The following is a 21,344-nucleotide window of genomic DNA, read 5'->3' on the forward strand; positions in this document are numbered from 1 at the left end:
ATGTTAACAATACCAAAACTTTAACATTACAAGTAACTTTTTAAAGAAACAACTTGGCTAAAACTTTAATTACAACCTCACACTGAAATATCTGTATTTAAGTGGCTTGAACTGATGTTGATATAATATATATTTTTTTTATTTACTGTTATGTAGTGTTCCAGAATACCCAGCTAAATGGTTACTCCAAGCACTATGATAACTTCAGTGGTCTGAAGTGGCCATGGGGCCTGGAGTCTGTGTGTGCTGAGTTTCACATTGAAACTTTGCTGATATGGAGATTAACCCCTCTTCTGATGGAATTGTAACACGCGTTATGGGTTGACCAATATTAATTCTGTGCAAAATTGGCATCTGATTCCACCATGCTGGCAACAAACAACTAATGGCAGCAGACTCCTCCCCATGCCATCTATGACTTCCCTACAACCTTCTCTCTCTGACCTTCCTAATCCTCTAGCAAAAAGGCAGTGATATCAGCAGTGGAAGATCGGATTGAGGGAGAATTTGGAATTGGCACTAGATACAGTGTATCTTAGCTTTCTTTGCTTTTTTAGGTGGGGGCAAGGTGGAACTGGGTTGAACTAAACTAACCAGTGTTTTCTTTTGGTTGGAGTGACCCTTGAGGTTAGTGAGGTCAACTACAAGCTGATCTTTACAGAATAGTAGTAGATTTAAACTAATTGAAACAGACACTATGACTTCGGAATTGACTTGTCATTACTGAATAGTCAGTTTGTCTATTTCCCTCCCCTCAAAGATTTTCTCCTGTAATTCTCCAACTCCATCTTTGTCCTTTTTAGTGAACAGAAACAAAATAAAGATAATGCACATATTTTTTTAGTTTTCTATGACTATTTCATGGTCTTTTTAAATAATTTATATAATATGCTGTTGTTAATATGAATTCCATTCATATTCCAGTTGAAGCATTGCTTTCAAAAGAGCCATATTAAAATGTTTTGTTGGATGCCATACAAGCCTTCACTTAGTTAAACCTGCCCTGATACTTATCTCTTCTAGCACATGCATCTAATGATTAACTTTTGGATATTGTTGCAGGTCCTGATATTGCTTTAAACGATGGTGTCTACTCAAGTTACTTCTTTTCTTTCAAATCAAATGGAAGACATAGTTTGAAAGTGAGAGTTGAAAACACTGGGAATAAAGCTCGGCTGTCACTGCCTAAAAATCGGGCTCTGTATGTACCTGGATATATAGAAAATGGTAAAGATTTGAATACAGTGTAAATATTCGAAGTTACATAACATATATACCAATCATATTATCATTAATAATAATAATAGTGTAATGTAGATCAAATACACCCACATATATCATATGCTACTGAATAGAAGGAGATAATGAGGGTCAGTCTGACAGGGAGAAATTAAGGGAGCGCATGCAAGACCACACAAGTAATCCCAACACACAACCCCACATGCAGCTCCTCCCACACATAATACTTTACAAACAGCCTTTCCAAACAATGCATACACAACACCACAGGTATTCTACCCCAAACACGCAAATGCACAAGTAGCCTCTAAACATATACAAAATCACTGCCCGCCTCTCTTTACACACTCGCAACACCCTCGCCCAGCTCTTTCCCTCTATTATACCCTGATATTCCAGTTATGGGGACACCAGAGACAAGTTGTCAGCAAACACAGCACAAGCATGTCATTTAATTCACTTGCACTGCACTTAAACAAAGTGAATTTCCCCATGTCAGAGCTCTTCATTGAGTGTGCATGTCACTAGTGATGACACAACACACACCCTCGCTGGATCTGCCCCCACCCATTTTATATTAGGCTGCTCTGCCTTTAAATACCCAGGTTGAATTTTTGTCACTGTCTGAACCTGATATGATGTGTTACATTTTATGTTTAATTGCAGCAAACATTTTCAGCATACCAGATGCAAGAGCAGATCTTACCTTATGCACTTGAGCTTACATAATAAGGCCTAAATAAAGGACAATAACTTACTTCCATGTATCTATACACAATACAACTTTTATGTCCACTGGTGTTCTCTTGTACTATTTTAAGTGCAATCTCTTTTTTCAACCAAAATAGGTTTCTTGGAACAAGTATTGTTTTCCTGCATAAGGTATAGGATAGTGACAATGCTGCAGGAAGAGCAGAGTCCCAAGACTATGCTTGGTACTTGATTACAGCTACTCCCACAAAATACAAAATTAAAACACTGCTTGTTGTTGTAAAATTGAAAGTTTACAGTCATTAAAAGACTGAATGGCCATCCCCTGTTGGCTATATAGTCATTACAACATTGCAAATAGAAGTTAGATCATAATTTATTCTTTGTTTTGTAACCTTTTATATAAAGGTTAGTAAAGTCCAGTAAACATCAATGTCAGTAAATTATTTTCTAATTATCAGCAATTGCAATGTAAATAATTTTCTAGTAAATTTGCTTCGTTAATATAAATCATACACTAAAAACTACATGTTTAATTGCAGGTGAAATTGTCATGAACCCTATAAAACCTTCGATTAGTGAAGATGACCTTCTCGTTGACTTTGGGCCATTTAGTAGAACAGCTTCAGGTGGCTCTTTCGTACTGTCAAATGTCCCCTCTGGTGTCCAACCTGACATCTATAAGCCTGAGAAAATAACTGATTTAAAAGCAAAGATCGAAGGAAACACTTTTGTGTTGACATGGACAGCCACTGGAGATGATCTGGATCAAGGAACAGGTGAATTGTCATATAAGGTTCTTACTTATGGTTAGATTGTATTTCAAACATACAAACTTCTAAATGTATTACTCATGTAGCATTTGGCTTGAAAGCAGGATTGACACAGACAAACATATAATTAGTGTTCTTGAAATAATTGTTGATATTATTACATACAGTCTCCTTTGGCCACATTGTTTGGATTTCTCTAGAGATATCCCCGTTATTTAGTGTGGTAAGATCACTATACTTAGTTATCACAAAAGGTGCCAAGAAATTGAATAATAATTATTCTTAATTTGTTTGTTTTACTCTTCTAATAACATGTTATTACTCTTTCAGCCGCAGCATACGACTTGAGAATGAACACATTTCCCAAGGAACTTAGAGACAACTTTGAGAATTGCAAGGCTGTAAACATCACTCATCTCAAACCACAGCCATCTGGATCCATTGAGACATTTGCATTTGTACCAGAACATATTACTATAGAAAATGGCACTATACTTTATTTTTCTTTAATTGCAATTGATAAGGTTTCCCAAAGATCGGACCCATCTAATATAGCACAGGCAGCTCTCTTCATTCCTCCTACCCCTCCCCCTACTACTACACCAGCTCCAACCACTACAACTCAAACCCCAACTCCTTCAACTGATTGTAAGCAGGATATTAATATAACTCATATACTGCTGATTATTTGCACAACTGCTATCATTCTATGTCTTATTATATGCATTACTGCATGTGTAGTAAGCTGCCAGAGAAATAGCAGAAGGTCAGCATCAAGAATGTAAACATTTTGGATAAAAAAATTAACCATATTAAACTATCAATCAAATGATTGTCTTTGTGTTGTAAAATAAAATGGATATAAATGTTATGACGTCATTAAAGGGTGAACAAATTAATTAATTGATTTTCACATTTCTTGACCTTTCCTTCTTCGTCGTGCTTTCTTTACTTATAAGGTGTTCCATCAGGAAGAATATTTTTATTTTCCTAGTTATGACATGGAGAATTTATAAAAAATACATTACATATTTAACATGTGAAATATGCAGTGGACACATTATACATTGTTTCATCAGCTCTTTGACTGACTATAGTCCTAGAATAATTAGTCACCAGGTCTGCTGTAACGACCATTATTCATAAAACCATGAGGTGTGGACATTCATATATTTCCTATATTGCTAGGTCTACATAGGAGACTTGTATCCTTTATAATAAATAATTGGGGTAAATTGTACAAATTGTATTCTTCTTCTTTTTTTTTTTTTTTTTTAAATTCTTTATTTTTTTCAGTGCAAGAAGTGACAGACAAGTTTATGATGCCACAACAGCATTAACAAGCATATTTTGAACATTCGTTTAAGTACAGTGTCATGGAAGAGTGTTGCACTTTTTTAAGTATAAGAAACAGGCTGAACTACAGATATAACAGTAAGAGGCAAGATAAAATCAAAACATATGCATAGCTAAACTTGTTCGATAGATTCAGTGACATAGTATTCAGATTATTCTGACTAGCTGCACCCTCTGTTATATAGCGAGTAAACCAAAATGTCTACTCTTTTAGTATTACTCTAGGCATGAGAAGCGTGGCACACTGGTAGACATTATTAGTGATAGGTCACAGCAGACTTGAAATATTCTTTAGGGGGTTGTTGTGAGCGCTTAATTAGCCTGTCGTGCTATCCACTAAAATAAGAGTATTAACCCAAGTTAAAACACAGTGCTATAACATGCCACAGGTGCCTAAGTCAGTGTACCATCACATTCAACATGAATACAAATTCGTAATTATACTAGAAATGCATAGAGTGCAGAGGTAGTGTAAACTATATCAACTGGCATTTTTGGTAATTGATACTGGGCATGAGAGTGTACATATAAGGAGCTGCATCTTATTATCAGTGAGTTCAGCCTACACCCTTCATATAATGGACAATATCTTGATGAGAGTAAGAACGACGGCCCCCACAAGCGATACCCCTCCATTCCCCAGCCAAGATACCGTCCCAGGAACTGATTCCACAAGTCCCTTGTTGAACGGCAGGTAGGTCTTGGTGCCCTGTGTAAGGCTTTTCAATTACACGGTGGCAAGAAGCCTTGGATGGATAGAGACGACAAGTGTGGGGGAGTCCCATAATGTTACATGGTCCAGGAAGGTAGTGGTTCAGGGCTGGGTCGTGCCGGCTGGATCTAGGCATTTGCCTGTGTTCGAGGCATTTGCCTCCGGTTCCCCGCTATCAGTACTGTGTCAGAGACTTGCCCGGCTGGTCTTTGCTTCGCTCTGTGTTGCGGTGGGTCAGACTGAGGCGAAGCCTCCATGAAAGCACTTGGTCGTCTTTGCAGATCTCGGACTAGCAAGGTAGAAGCGCCTGAGCGGTGGGTTATACGGGCCCAGAAATCTTGGCAGACTTTGTCGAATCTTGTCTCGAAGTCTTGTACCCAATCCCTGGTCTCTGGGTTTGCCTCACTGAGCAGAAATGGCGGCCTGTCGGCCATCTTTGAGTCACCATGCAGCTTCATGAGCGGCATAGTCAAGTGGCCACTGGTGCTTCGGTAGTGATCCCAGTGGGGACCGGGATATCCCCCACCGGTCCAGAGGGGGGGGGGGGGTGACAGGGCACCAAGGAGGTCGTTTCAGGATGCTCGGTCCCAGGCGGGAGATCGGCCGCCTCTCCCAGGCTGGAGGCCTGCTATCTCGGTGAGTCACAAGGCCAGACTGCTGATTATGCTTGTGCATAATTTCGGGATTCTTAATGTTTCCTCCGTGAGAGTGTCACGACACTCTTTAGTCAATATGCCCTCGTGCAGTACTCGCACTCACCACTCTTTCTGTTTGGCACTGTTTCTCATTTCCTTTCATTAGGCACTACACCTGGCCCTTGTTTAGCACCTATATATTCTGGTTTCTCCCCTCACTCCCTGTCAGATCATTATCCTCTATCCTTGACCCTGTACCTGCTGTTTCCTGGCTCCCGTGATTCTGGCTCCTGTCTCCTGTCTCCTGTGTCCTGTCTCCTGTGTCTTGTTTCCTGAGTATCCCGAGTATCTTGTGTTTCCTGATCTGGTGTTCCGATGTCCTTATGGTCCTGTGTCCTGTGCCTCCTGTTCCAGTGTTCGCCTGCAGTGTTCCTGTCTAGACTCCTTCTCCAGTGATTCTGACCTTGCTGCATTATTTCTGTGTGACCTGCTTAGGACTTTGCCCCTTGATGTTCATTTTGTACTTGGTGGCTGCACTAACCTGACTAAGCCTTTACCTTTGCCTAGGACTATCGTGGACTCTGCCTGCTCTATTGTATATATTGGGTTATTGTATATATTTATATATTTGTGGCATTGTCATATTTTGTTTTGTATATATTATATATATATATATCTATATCTTTTTGGTTTGCCTTAATACATTTTCTTTATTACTCCATTTATCGTGTCCTAGAATTATTTCTCTGCTAAGTTGGTTCCCACACTTAAAGGGACAGTGCTGTTGCAGGGCAGCACCCCTTCATGTCATGACAGAGAGATGCGTTCTGTGCTTGGTTTAGAGCTTTTTGCGGCTTAGTGATCGTTGATATAGCAGGTTTAATGCTTATTTTTGCAAGAGCTCCAGGCAAACACGTCTGACCTGCTTGAGAGTCAGGCCCCACCCCCCGTATTCTTCTTTTTGAATGACTTGTTTCAGGAAAGTTCAGACTTATGTATCCTTTTCCCTATTCTTTAACATACTTGATAGGGCTTTTTTGGTTTGTAGTTTTTGGTGGTTGGGTAGAGTCTGAAATTATAAAAAGATAAAAGAGGTCAGCGCTGATAATAAAAAGAAGAGTGAGTAGGCAGCTGTCCAGCAGAAGGAAACCCTCTAATCCTCTAGAATGAGAATGGGAGACACAAAAAACAGTAGTGCAAGGCTGCGCCAAAATATATTAAGATAGTATTAGTATGGAGTAGAGATTTAAAAAGCATATAGATAAAACATATATATAAAGTGCAATCAAGTGGTTTTTAATTGGGATGTTACTATTACATATAATTAGTCCAAACGGTTCAGAGTTGCACTATGGCGATAAATGTCTTTTAAGGTGCTTTTGGTGATGGGGTGTCCTCACTGTTTATAGCAGTCCAATTGTTCCCGTAATATGGAAGACACAAAATGAAGAAGACCAATCGTATAGACTGTAAGGATCAATATGTGTGAGGAGAAAGATATATATATTCATATTGTGTGAGGAGAAAGATGTATATATTCAATATGAATATATATATCTTTCTCCTCACACATATTTATCCAAACTTGATACATATTGATGACAAACATTCGGAAGAACCTCCCTCTCTCAAGTCTGAAGTATTTCTGAGCAAGATGACACATAGAATTCAAAGTTGAGTTGTGATACAGGGGTTAAAGTGACATGAGTGCAGATAAGACAAGTTTGATAGAACATAGACACCATTCTTGCAGAGAGGATCGTAAATATCTTATGTGAAGATCACAGAGTGAGGGGGGAGAGAGAGAAAAAAACAAAAAACAAGCGAACAGTGCAGAAGATGGTGCTAGAAGGGGGGAGTATTAATATAAAGAATGCATGAATTACCATCCAAGAGTTACAGGATATGCATAAAGGCCTATATCCAGCATACACAGACAAACGTACACACACTCATGTACATATACATATACACAAGTAGTGCATATGTACTAGTATACACAAGAACATACACACTGTACGCAAGTACATACAATATATATAAATAAATACAACCAAATGCCCAAACATATGTAGATGCACACCTACACCCACACACAAGCACCAATACATGTACCAATACACATATACCAATATATACCAATCTGCTCCTCCTGTTTTCCCTCTCTTTCTCACTTTTCACATGATCTGTGAATACAATGAACATTTAGTAATTGACCACTAGCCTGAATAGCCACCCCACACACACACTCTCAACATGTACAGCATTGCGCGGTATAGTTAGTGCGTACATCAGGTATATTTTTATTAAGCATAATGGCTAGTAGCTTCTTCAATTTTAGTCAGATATCAGCTAGTTAGTTAAATAATTCATTGCATATTTATTAAGGGTCCCACAGTTATCCATATGTAAGTGATAGCTTTGTTCATGGTTAATGAGGTCCCACACAGCGTAACCACTGATTTCCATATTCAAATATACAGAAAAAAGTCCTGTGCTCAAATCCCCACTACTCTTGGGTGGCAGCAATGACCATGGTTCACATCAGCCCCAATAAATACAATAAAATACAAAGAAAATAGTTACTTGAGCACTATGGACATTTAAATAACTGTTTTTTTTAGTATCACTCCAATGGCCACTTGAGTGTAAGTTCACCTGCCCCATCAAGGCAGATCTCCAAGCTAAATCCTACATTAACAATTCACTTTGCTTCTTTCAGTTTCAGGTAAGAATCTCTATGTGACGAGACCAATCTCGCCACTGTGCATTGGAGGAGCCTGGTTGCCTGCCTGCTGCCTTTAGGCTATGGCCCCATGTTGAAACGCTTGATTTTCCCCTGCAAAGACACGAAAGCCGTGTCATTAGGTGCTTGCCCTGTTTGAGCGGTGATACCCCAGATGGCTATGCCATGGAGCCCATTCGTATAATGAAAAACTATGGGAAAGACTTTAGCTCCACGGCAATTGAACTGTATGTGTGTGATCTGAGCGCCATTCAGTTATAATGTGCGCGCAGATCTGAGCTATCTGGGGATATGTTGAATGTACCTGTTTATGCAATGGCTGCACAGTTATATATTTTTATGTATTTTATTGTCTTTTGCTGCCATGTGTTCAATGGAGTTTTGCCTCTGTCCTTGGAGATAATTGGATTACTTCCCCATTATCTCCAGGATAGAAGACTCTGTGGAACCGGTTTTGGGCAGAAAAGCCATGCTTCATTTGGTCACAAAAGACTACGATCTATCTTTTGAACCACTGGGCCAATTTGTATGATTTTGAGGTATGTTTGTATTTGGAGTATGCTGATTCTGAAAATGTAATGTAATGTAATGTTTTATGTGAATGTAATGCATACTGTTAAAGTTATGAATAATGTGGAAAAACTGTATTTCTCTGCTTGTGATAATTACATTACCCATTGTGTAAGGTAATTGTTTCACAGGCAGAGGGGAGGATTTTGTGTGGGAGTACATAAAAGGGGGCAGTAATATACGGAACACAATATTCCGTAAGATCATGTGGTCGGGTACGGAAATGTGTTAACCGGCATAGAATATCAATAAAGTTGTTTGCGGTTCAGGTTGGATACGCGCGCATGCGCGGTAGAGTTCTGCCGTAATACGCATGCGCGCAACTAAGAAATGCGCGCATGCGCGGTAGTGGTCTGCTGTGGTGCGCATGCGCGCAACAACAAAAACCGCGCGAACCTGCAGCATTTAAACAAGCCGGAAGAAAAGTGCACACAGCTCCTGAGAAAGTCTGAGAGACGAAATGCGTCGAGCGACCAAGAGCCTGTCAGTGTCCCTGCAATTTGTGATCGCATCCAGCCAGCTTTGAACTACTACTTCACTTAACGTCTGTGGAACTGGGATCCTAACATACAGAGAGGACCTTTAGCCCAAGAAGGGGCTGACAAGCCTTTTTTGCACAATTAAGACATATGTTTTATTGTGCCACTACATTTGTGAGTGCAACCATTTTTATTATTTTTGTTTTATATGCTATTAAATACTTCACTATATACTGTTGCTTTTATCTCTTTACATGTACACCCATGACTACTATGTGGTAAATATGTTCACATGTTTGTGATTGTGGCGCCCCCGGTGGTATATGTTGTATAACTATACTCTTGTTTTGTGTGAGAGTGTCTGAGTGTATTGTACGTGTTTATTGGTTGTTTTCCAAAACCCTGTGGGTGGTACTAATGTGTATATAAGAACAATAAACCCACAGCTCTGGCTGTTCACTGCTTGACCCTCAACACGGAGCTTTGTCTCGATCTTGGGGGGATTTACTGTATGCTGTTAGAGACTGATTGCCAGGAGTGTAAGCCGCTTGGGTTCTTTTCCTGTTCAGCTGCTAGCAGCTATTCGTGAGGTTACAGTTCGGGAGTTCGGAGTGCTACTTGGTATCCTGTTCGGGAGTTTGGGGTTCTGCAGTAGCTGTGCCTGTGTCTCTGGAAGGGGAAGATCTACTAAACGGCTTTTAACCCCTTTTATGCCTGGGGTGCCGTTACACTCTAATAATACAGAAAGGGATATTTATCTAAACTCCTACATACTTATTAACCCCTAATAGGGAACACATGAGGTCGGCAGCAGCATTGTAACATGGCTGTGTGATACAAAAGCAAATACAAACACAAAAAAGGAGCCCTGCGCTTAAACTCCCACTACTCCTGGGTGGCAGCAATGACCATAGTACACATGAGCCACAATACATACAATAAAAATCAAAGAAAAGAGTTACTTGCACACTATTCCAAATCCCTATGCACATTTAACCTCTTAGTGACCGCGGACGTACAGGGTAACGACCACTGACGTACCCTGTACATCCGTGGCCAAAATGGAATACCCCATACACAGCCGGGCACCTGAGTGATCACTCCCCCAGGAGCGATCACTTCCGGGTTTGCTGCATGTGGCGCCCGGCAGTGTAGGTAAGAGCAAGAGGCTTCCGATGCTCTTACCTACTGAGTGCCTCGAGGGGTTGAGGCACTCGGTAATAGTAAAATGTAAATAATTTAAAAATAAAATTGAATTAAATTAAAAAAATTAACCCCAGGAATCCTGTTACAGGCCTTTCCATCCGTCCAGCCTCTCCTGACCCCGGTCATCATCGTAGATCGCGTCCTGGGGACTCCTAAACCGTAAGTTAGACCTACCTGCCACACCAGGATCGGTTCCCACGGTGTCCGGTACAGCATGGGTCTTCACTTTAAATTTTTTCCCTGTTATGATGCAAATTGGACAATCCGGTCACGGAATCATTTTGTGCGATATTCGGTAAATTCATTGTGCTAGTTAAAGGCTGCCATTTCGCCTGAAGCTGTTCCATGTTTTCGTGAAATAAGCTATCCTTTCGGTTATTTCGCCTTTTGGTATTTGTTCATGATATGCTCAAACACGCTTGCCAGTTCGCAGACATTCTCATACGTATAAACTGTTCGTTTCAGTTCTGTTTTCCTTTGCCATAGGATTTCGGTATTTGTCTTGCTAATATATTCACATAAATCCTTTTCGGGGATTACATACATCATTTCATGCTTATACCATTCGGTTAAATGATTTGTTTTGCTTGCTAGATATAGATTATTTCTATTTACTGTTTAAAGGTATCAGCATTGTATTAGTTTCGATAGCAAACCAGTTCACATATCTGTATGGATCATTTAACTCCCACGCTTTCAGGGGTTTCCATACTTATCCATTTCAGTCACGTTTTTTCAGCCTACAGTTACAGGCCTCATTTCTATGTTTAAACTATGACACGACATATACATGAGGATACGGTTTCCTTTTCTAAGCAGGGAACTCTCGGGTTGAATCACACGCACTGATCCAACCAATCATACGTCTTTGCATTACAGTAATATCATATAAACTTTACATCATCACTTTGAAGATTTGTTTTCATCCCTTCCCCTTTGTTGTTAATTATATATCAGCATAGCTCATCCAATATAGGCCATGGCCTCCTCCACCCCCATGGGCGTAGGAACCCCCAAAAATCTGGGGGGATAGCATTTTTACTCGCCGGGTATATTCTTATTCCGTAAACTAGGAGTTGTTTATCCCATTGTACAGCGCTACGGAATTTGCAGTCGCTATATAAATGATTAAATAATACCATTAACCCCTTAAGGACACATGACGTGTGTGACACGTCATGATTCCCTTTTATTCCGGAAGTTTGGTCCTTAAGGGGTTAAAGGGTCACTACAGGGAAGAGGTTTTACTTACCCGGATACAGCGCCGGGATCCTCCTGATTAGAACCACCCCTACCCTTCCCATGAATATTAGAACCACCCCTACCCCTTCCATGCACAAAAGAACCCCACCTACCCCTTCAACGCATATTAACCCCCTACCCCTTCCATGCATATTAGTATCCCCCTAACCCCTTTCATGCATATTAGTACCCCCTAACCCCTTCCATGCATATTAGAACCCACCCTACCCCTTCCATTCATATTAGTACTCCCCTAACCCCTTCCAATATTTTTTCTACCTCCTCCCTCCTCCCATCCATATCAGTAGCCCCCCTAAACCCTTCCAATTGTTTTTCTACCCACCCCTCTCCCCCTATCCTTATTAGTAGCCCCCCTAACCCTTTCCAATTATTTTTCTGCCATGTTAACTAACGCCAGTGCTGGAGTGCCACCGTGTTTACATTAAAAGGCCTGCAGGGACAGGCTATAGACACCAGAACCACTACATTAAGCTGCAGTGGTTCTGGGGACTATAGTGTTTCTTTAATATGAGGTAAATTAGAGATTAGTGCCACGAATAATATGCTAGATTGCCTACTTACAACCAGATGAGGATGATGATGGGCTCTAGCTGCAGTCTAGCTCCACTGGTCTGGTGTAGAACAGGCTCTCTGGAGACTGTTTGTAACTGTGGTCACAAAAATCAATGTTCTGGGAGAACGGGAAGCAGCTCCATTTTTTGGGGGCCCTTTACACATCTCAAGGTCTGGGTCCCAGGGTTCACCTTCATGTTCCACCAATGAGTTTGTTCACAGGGAGTGGAGTGTGTAGGGGAGGTCCTGATATGTGTGTAAGGAATGCATTGTGTGAATCTGTGTTTGTATGTGTAAGGGCTGCAAGGTGTGTTTCTGTGTATGTACGGGATGCAGTGTGTGCGTCTGTAAGGGGTGCATTGAGTGTGTGTACAGGGTGCATTGAGTGTGTGTAAGGAATGCATTGTGTGTTTCTGTGTGTGTAAGGGTTGCATGATTGTGTGATTGTGTGTGTGTGTGTGTGTGTGTGATGGATGTCAATCTCTCTCCCTCCCTTGTCACTCTCTTTCTCCCCCTCCCTCCCTTGTCACTTTCTTTCTCCCCCTCCCTCCCTCCCTTGTCACTTTCTTTCTCCCCCTCCCTCCCTCCCTTGTCACTTTCTTTCTCCCCCTCCCTCCCTTGTCACTCTCTTTCTCCACCTCCCTCCCTCCCTTGTCACTCTTTCTCCCCCTTCCTCCCTCCCTCCCTCCCTTGTCACTCTCTCCCCCTCCCTTGTCACTCTCTTTCTCCCCCTCCCTCCCTTGTCACTTTCTTTCTCCCCCTCCGTCCCTTGTCACTCTCTTTCTCCCCCTCCCTCCCTTGTCACTTTCTTTCTCCCTCTCCCTCCCTCCCTTGTCACTCTCTTTCTCCCCCTCCCTCCCTTGTCACTTTCTTTCTATCATACCTCAAGGCCGCTCCTTCATATCACGACTCTTGTATCTATTTCCACTCTTCCTACACGACACACACAGGTTGTCCTTAGATACTCAAGCTACGGCGGATTTACGCATGTGGAAGAAATGTTTAACCACTTGGAATGGTAAAAGTATGTTCCTCCCTCAATTGACTGACTCATCACCTACCATTTGGTCAGATGCGGCATCTACCACAGGTTTTGCAGCAATTTTGGGGAACGAATGGCTTTGGGGCAGCTGGCCTTCGGCAGTTCAGGATTTGGAGGGTTTTTCCACTACCTCAGCTCTCTTTGAGATCTATCCCATCGTAGCGGCTGCCGTAGCATGGGGTCATTTATGGGCAAACTTGTCAGTACGTTGCTACTCAGATAACCAGGCAACCTGTCACATCATCAACAAAGGTCGTTCCAAATCCCTTACAATCATGAGATTTCTGAGGAAACTCACTTGGTTGGTGGCTTGTCATAATTTCTTCCTCTATTGTTTCCATGTTCCAGGTGTATGTTACACAGCTGCTGACAGTTTGTCTCGTTTTAAATTTCAGGCATTTCATCATGCACTCCCTTCAGCTGCGCTCACAGCCACAACTACCCAAACATTTCAGCAACTAGTACTGGACTAGACACCATTATGCATCATAGCAGGGCACTGTCCAAATTGGCACTGTCAAAAAATACGCACAAAACATATGACAGGGCCTTTACATTATTCAAAAGATTCCTTTCAGAACATAACATCATGCAACCATTTGTAATGACATCTTTGTTGGGGTTCGCTTCTTTTTGCCACCTTAAACTTAAGATGTCATACAACACCATCAAACTTTATCTAACAGGCAATCAAAACCATATGCTAACCTTACAACCAAACAACACAAGTTTCATGGCCTCTCACCAAATTAAGACTATCCTCAGGAGCATTCAGAGATCTGAACCCACACGTACATCACAGAGGCTACCCATAGACAATCATATTTTCAAAGCATTATCTAACCTGCTTGATTTAAAACCTTTTGACACCAACACGAATTCTGTCATCAAAGCAGCAATCTACATAGCTTTCTATGGATTCCTAGTACAAGAATTAAGGAATGCATTCAAAAACATGTCTGGTTGATATGCGTATTTGTATTGGTTATCTGAAATAAATTTGATTACTTAATTTTGCCCTCATCTTTCTCAGGTCTAGCTCATCGTCGGTTCCGGCACACCACAACCGACTTGGTCTTTTATACCATCCTACGTTACATTATGGTATTTTACTCTGTACTATCATGAGCACCTAACACAAGTATTAAGGCAATTTACAACCAAAAAAAAGTTTAAGCGCACACACACACCAGACAGGAGTGATTACCTGAAATATGGCAAATAGGTATCTCCTCCTTTATACACAATGATTAGATTCACTTATGGAAAATCCCTATACAGAAAATATAAACACAGAAAGGGACATAGTGCAACCTGTATATTATATATAATACAAAGGGAAATTTTGAGATGGAATCACTCACACTTTTATGAGCCGTTTAGAAGTAGGCTCAGGACTTATGCAGCTTTCATGTCACTTAAATGGGACATGCACATTTCCTTAAATCCTCAGGCCGGTTCCCCTTAGGTCTCAATGATCATCAAGTTTGGAGTCAGGAGTCAGGAGCCAGGAGCCAGGAGCCAGGAGTGTCAGGATAAGTAATTTATTTTAACAAATAGTTAAAAGATAAGTAGTAAAAAAGCAATATTGCACACACAACGCGTTTCAACCAACTGTTTGTGGTCTTCCTCAGGTGCTCTTCTAAATTACAATGGATATACCACAGCTTTTATAGGGGGAAGTATTACAGACTTAATTGCTGAATTCACAACACTTGCATAGATAATTACCCTTATATGGTCCGGACCGGATGTGGTCTGCCACCTCCAATATGGCTCCACATCCGGTTCGGAAGGGCACACAAATAAATCCGATAATACATACATAACAACGAAAACAACGTATAGACAGTATATATCCTCCTCCCATCATAGTCAACATACATGATATAGTGAAATCATGTGTGACTACGAAGATGGGGGTATCTAAAGTCCTTTCGATGCTCTGTTGCATCACTTCCGGTGACGTGTCCGAAAATGGAGTCCGTCCGTCGCGTCACTTCCGGTGACGCATATAGCAACAGAAACCGTCCATGTCACTTCCGGTTTCGTAATCGGACGGCGAAAAAACTCTCTTCCCTCTTCTAGGAGTATAGGAATGTCCGTTTTCGAATTGAGGGCAAGGTGGCCATCTTAGGAGTGGGCAAACAGTCCTCTTATGAATATACTCATTTCGCAGGGCAAAATATTGCATACAAATATAAAACACAACAGAAAAATACATATTAATTACATCATCCAGCATAAGTTAAGATAAATGTATCTCATTATGTAGCTCACTAGTATGAATAATAGGGAAACTACATTATTATAAAGTGCATAAACTTAAAAATACTTAATGGACCCAATACAGAGTCACTATACAAAGATAGCTAAAATGATCTGTAAAACCAGCTGTCCAGCAATTTCTCGATCCCAACCGACAAGACCAAAAAATAATAAAACTTTAATAATAAAACTTCCAATAAATAGATAAAAATCTGTAGAAAAAACTAAAAAGGGCCAAAAAAAAAATAAAAGTGGAAAAATATATATTCAAGGAATAATACTCTCATATATGAACTCTCAGATAACGTCAATTATAGCAGCTTGTTGATCTCAAAGTCAATATTTAAACCTTTTGGGGCCAGGGAACGCAATTCAAAAATCCACTTGGATTCTTTTAAACTAAGAGCTTTAGATATGTCCCCGCCTCTCTAGTGTCCTACCACTTTTTCGATAGCGAAAAAGCTTAGAAACTTGGGATCCGAGCCATGGTGTTGTAAAAAGTGTCTAGATACACTATGGTTCGGAAACCCTTTCTGAATATTTCTCAGATGTTCGCTTATCCTTATTTTGAGTTGGCGGGACGTCTTCCCCACATATTGGTATCCGCAACTACATTGTAAGAGATAAATTACATAGGTAGAATGGCAAGTAATTAGGGTTTTAATATGGTATTCTTTTTTAGTGACTGTAGAGTGGAATTTTTCTACTTTCTTATTGTTCAATCTTAGGGTGTTGCAGCAGGCTCTGCAAGACCCACAGTAGAAAAAAACTTTTTGTTCTTGTGTCCACTCACTCAAAAAGTTTCTCAGTACTTCTGTTTTAATAAAACTGGATGTTACCATTTGTTTAAGGTTTCTTGCACCTCTAAATATAAATTTAGGCTTGTTGCCTACATATTGTTTAATATCCTCCTCGTGTTGTAAAATGTGCCAATTCTTATTGATGATTTTCTTAATGGCACCTATATTACTAGAAAAATTAAAAATAAAGGGGATCTGTTTTTGTTCACCTAAATCATTTTTCTTTTTATATTGCAACAGGGGAGACCTATCCATGTCCCCAACTTGATCTATTTTTTCTTGTAGATCATCACTTTCATACCCTTTTTGCATTAATTGGTTTTTAAGGGACATAGCCTGACTAATATAGTCCTCTTTTTTGGTACAGTTCCTACGTATCCGAAGGAACTGTCCTTTGGGTATATTGTCCAACCAAGGACGATGGTGGCAACTATCCAATTCGATAAAACTATTGACGTCTACCTTTTTAAAAAAAGTTTTGGTCATTAAAACTTGGTCCTGAATAAAAACATTAAGATCTAGAAAGTCAACACTATTATTACTCACATTCTGCGTGAGGGAGATTCCCCACTCATTATCATTAAGATAAGTGAAGAACTCTAAAAAAGTATTTTCAGACCCCTTCCAAATGATAAAAATATCGTCAATATATCTCTTATAGAGGACCAAGTTTGCGCCAAAGTTATGTCCCCCAAAGACGAAGGTACGTTCCCAAAAGGACATAAATAAATTCGCGTAACTTGGCGCAAACTTGGTCCCCATTGTCGTACCTTTAATTTGCATGAAGAACTCCTCCTCAAACCAAAAATAGTTATTGTGCAGAATCATGCGTATTCCCTCTAAAATAAAAGTTTTTTGGGGTTCTCCATATGCCTCAGTAGCCTCAAGATAAAATTCGACGGCTTTGCATCCTATGTCGTGTTGGATGATTGTATAGAGACTAGATACATCGCACGTTGCAAGATAATCATCCTGCCAACTAAAATCTTTTAAAATGTTGAGTAGACTCATAGAATCTTGTAGAAAGGCTGGAGTCTTTTTAACTAGAGGTTGTAGGTGGTAATCAATATATTGAGATAATGCAGATAAAACTGAGTCTAAACCAGAGACAATGGGGCGCCCTGGGGGGTTGGTCGTATCCTTGTGAATTTTGGGCAATATGTATATAACAGGAACTCTCGGATATTCAGGGAGTAGGAAGGAAAATTATTTTTTGTCTCAAATATTATCCTCCAAACCCTTCTCCAAGAATATTTTTAAATTATTTTTAATTCCTTCTAAAGGATCTTTCTTAAGTTTTACATATGTAGTTGAATCATTTAATTGTCTATATATTTCCCGTATATACCGAATTAATCAAGGGAATTAAAGTTAGACTAGAACCCTTTGTAGGGACAAAAGATTTTGAAAGTCTCTCAGAAAGAATTAGTATCAAAATAAGCAAAATTGAGAAAAGTCTTATCTTTAACAAAAAAAAGAAATTCAATAGGGACCTTGATGATTATGCTAATAATGAGGTTAGGGTGTTACCCAAGCCCAGAAAAGAGAATAATCATCAGAGACAAAAAGAAAGACCGAGGACCCCAGGAGCTAGGGGGAAACCCTCCTTCCAATATCGAAATATTGATACCCATCAGTACTCTAGGTCCCACAATAACTATAGATTCGGAAAAGGGGTTCCTCAATCTCCAATTGAGGATACTCGTAGGTCTTATAAAAGTAAACCCTACGTTCGGGAAAATACATCCTTGAAACCTAGGAGGACCTCACAATCGGAAAGATTGAGATCCGATCTCCCTGAACCTGCACCACTTCCCCAGAGATGGAACAGGTTCAGGGAAAGAAAGACCTCTCTTAATAGGAGGAGAAGTCCACTTAGAGGTAATTCTCCATATATACCTCTCAAGAATCGTTTTGAGGCCCTTAGAACAGAACCTAGGGAGGATGTTTTTTTAGGGAACAGAATGGGGAGAAAAACCCCGATAAAAGAAACCCCAAGAAAAACGACCAGAAAATCAGAAGAGGAAAGAGAGGAGGGAGAGGAGGGAGAGATTATGCCGGGAAAAAGGAGGCAAAGGGATGTGAGATAAGGATTTTTAATCTCTCCAATAGAGTCATTTCCAAAGTAGAAGAAGGGATTCTATCTAAAAGTTTTAAGTTTGTACCCAGCTGTCCAGCTAATAAATTTGAAGTATTTCTTGACCTCAACCGTTATACCAGAAAATTGTGTTTAAATTTTTTTTTTAATAGACAAGACTCTATTACACCAGAAGCAATGGTTAATTCTGCTTCAGTGAATGTAAATTCGGGAATTATCCACACTGATTTGAAGAAAAAGTCTTTATCCCACTTTTCTTAAAACGGATAATATTAAGGTTTTTGAAAACTCATGTCTTGCAGACATACATAATATTAAGCCCCCTACCAAATTTGAACAAAACATCTCTTTTCAAGAGAGAAAAGCTATAGATCTAATCAATAAGGATAAATCTATAGTTGTCAAACCGGCAGACAAGGGGGGAGGAGTAGTTATCCTTGATAAAAGTTGGTATATACGGGAAATATATAGACAATTAAATGATTCAACTACATATGTAAAACTTAAGAAAGATCCTTTAGAAGGAATTAAAAATAATTTAAAAATATTCTTGGAGAAGGGTTTGGAGGATAATATTTTAGACAAAAAAGAATTTTCCTTCCTACTCCCTGAATATCCGAGAGTTCCTGTTATATACATATTGCCCAAAATTCACAAGGATACGACCAACCCCCCAGGGCGCCCCATTGTCTCTGGGATAGACTCAGTTTTATCTGCATTATCACAATATATCGATTACCACCTACAACCTCTAGTTAAAAAGACTCCAGCCTTTCTACAAGATTCTATGAGTCTACTCAACATTTTAAAAGATTTTAGTTGGCAGGATGATTATCTACTTGCAACGTGCGATGTATCTAGTCTCTATACAATCATCCAACACGACATAGGATGCAAAGCCGTCGAATTTTATCTTGAGGCTACTGAGGCATATGGAGAACCCCAAAAAACTTTTATTTTAGAGGGAATACGCATGATTCTGCACAATAACTATTTTTGGTTTGAGGAGGAGTTCTTTATGCAAATTAAAGGTACGGCAATGGGGACCAAGTTTGCGCCAAGTTACGCGAATTTATTTATGTCCTTTTGGGAACGTACCTTCGTCTTTGGGGGACATAACTTTGGCGCAAACTTGGTCCTCTATAAGAGATATATTGACGATATTTTTATCATTTGGAAGGGGTCTGAAAATACTTTTTTAGAGTTCTTCACTTATCTTAATGATAATGAGTGGGGAATCTCCCTCACGCAGAATGTGAGTAATAATAGTGTTGACTTTCTAGATCTTAATGTTTTTATTCAGGACCAAGTTTTAATGACCAAAACTTTTTTTAAAAAGGTAGACGTCAATAGTTTTATCGAATTGGATAGTTGCCACCATCGTCCTTGGTTGGACAATATACCCAAAGGACAGTTCCTTCGGATACGTAGGAACTGTACCAAAAAAGAGGACTATATTAGTCAGGCTATGTCCCTTAAAAACCAATTAATGCAAAAAGGGTATAAAAGTGATGATCTACAAGAAAAAATAGATCAAGTTGGGGACATGGATAGGTCTCCCCTGTTGCAATATAAAAAGAAAAATGATTTAGGTGAACAAAAACAGATCCCCTTTATTTTTAATTTTTCTAGTAATATAGGTGCCATTAAGAAAATCATCAATAAGAATTGGCACATTTTACAACACGAGGAGGATATTAAACAATATATAGGCAACAAGCCTAAATTTACATTTAGAGGTGCAAGAAACCTTAAACAAATGGTAACATCCAGTTTTATTAAAACAGAAGTACCGAGAAACTTTTTGAGTGAGTGGACACAAGAACAAAAAGTTTTTTCTACTGTGGGTCTTGCAGAGCCTGCTGCAACACCCTAAGATTGAACAATAAGAAAGTAGAAAAATTCCACTCTACAGTCACTAAAAAAGAATACCATATTAAAACCCTAATTACTTGCCATTCTACCTATGTAATTTATCTCTTACAATGTAGTTGCGGATACCAATATGTGGGGAAGACGTCCCGCCAACTCAAAATAAGGATAAGCGAACATCTGAGAAATATTCAGAAAGGGTTTCCGAACCATAGTGTATCTAGACACTTTTTACAACACCATGGCTCGGATCCCAAGTTTCTAAGCTTTTTCGCTATCGAAAAAGTGGTAGGACACTGGAGAGGCGGGGACATATCTAAAGCTCTTAGTTTAAAAGAATCCAAGTGGATTTTTGAATCGCGTTCCCTGGCCCCAAAAGGTTTAAATATTGACTTTGAGATCAACAAGCTGCTATAATTGACGTTATCTGAGATAGTTCATATATGAGAGTATTATTCCTTGAATATATATTTTTCCACTTTTATTTTTTTTTTGGCCCTTTTTAGTTTTTTCTACAGATTTTTATCTATTTATTGGAAGTTTTATTATTAAAGTTTTATTATTTTTTGGTCTTGTCGGTTGGGATCGAGAAATTGCTGGACAGCTGGTTTTACAGATCATTTTAGCTATCTTTGTATAGTGACTCTGTATTGGGTCCATTAAGTATTTTTAAGTTTATGCACTTTATAATAATGTAGTTTCCCTATTATTCATACTAGTGAGCTACATAATGAGATACATTTATCTTAACTTATGCTGGATGATGTAATTAATATGTATTTTTCTGTTTTGTTTTTTATTTGTATGCAATATTTTGCCCTGCGAAATGAGTATATTCATAAGAGGACTGTTTGCCCACTCCTAAGATGGCCACCTTGCCCTCAATTCGAAAACGGACATTCCTATACTCCTAGAAGAGGGAAGAGAGTTTTTTCGCCGTCCGATTACGAAACCGGAAGTGACATGGACGGTTTCTGTTGCTATATGCGTCACCGGAAGTGACGCGACGGACGGACTCCATT

At 39.7% G+C, this 21,344-nt stretch overlaps 1 protein-coding gene across 1 annotated transcript in view; it reads left to right on the top strand.

Moving 5' to 3' along the window:
• Positions 1-3,638, top strand: part of LOC134567986 (calcium-activated chloride channel regulator 1-like) — a 30,605-nt gene extending 26,967 nt beyond the window's left edge. The window contains exons 12-14 of the mRNA XM_063426187.1: positions 1,063-1,227; positions 2,493-2,729; positions 3,054-3,638. Coding sequence (XP_063282257.1) covers positions 1,063-1,227; positions 2,493-2,729; positions 3,054-3,508 — 857 coding nt within the window. The 3' untranslated portion in view covers positions 3,509-3,638. The remainder of the gene's footprint in view (positions 1-1,062; positions 1,228-2,492; positions 2,730-3,053) is intronic.
• The last annotated feature ends 17,706 nt before the right edge of the window (positions 3,639-21,344 follow it).

Source organism: Pelobates fuscus, chromosome 7, assembly GCF_036172605.1.
Source record: "Pelobates fuscus isolate aPelFus1 chromosome 7, aPelFus1.pri, whole genome shotgun sequence".
NCBI classification, from domain to species: domain Eukaryota; kingdom Metazoa; phylum Chordata; class Amphibia; order Anura; family Pelobatidae; genus Pelobates; species Pelobates fuscus.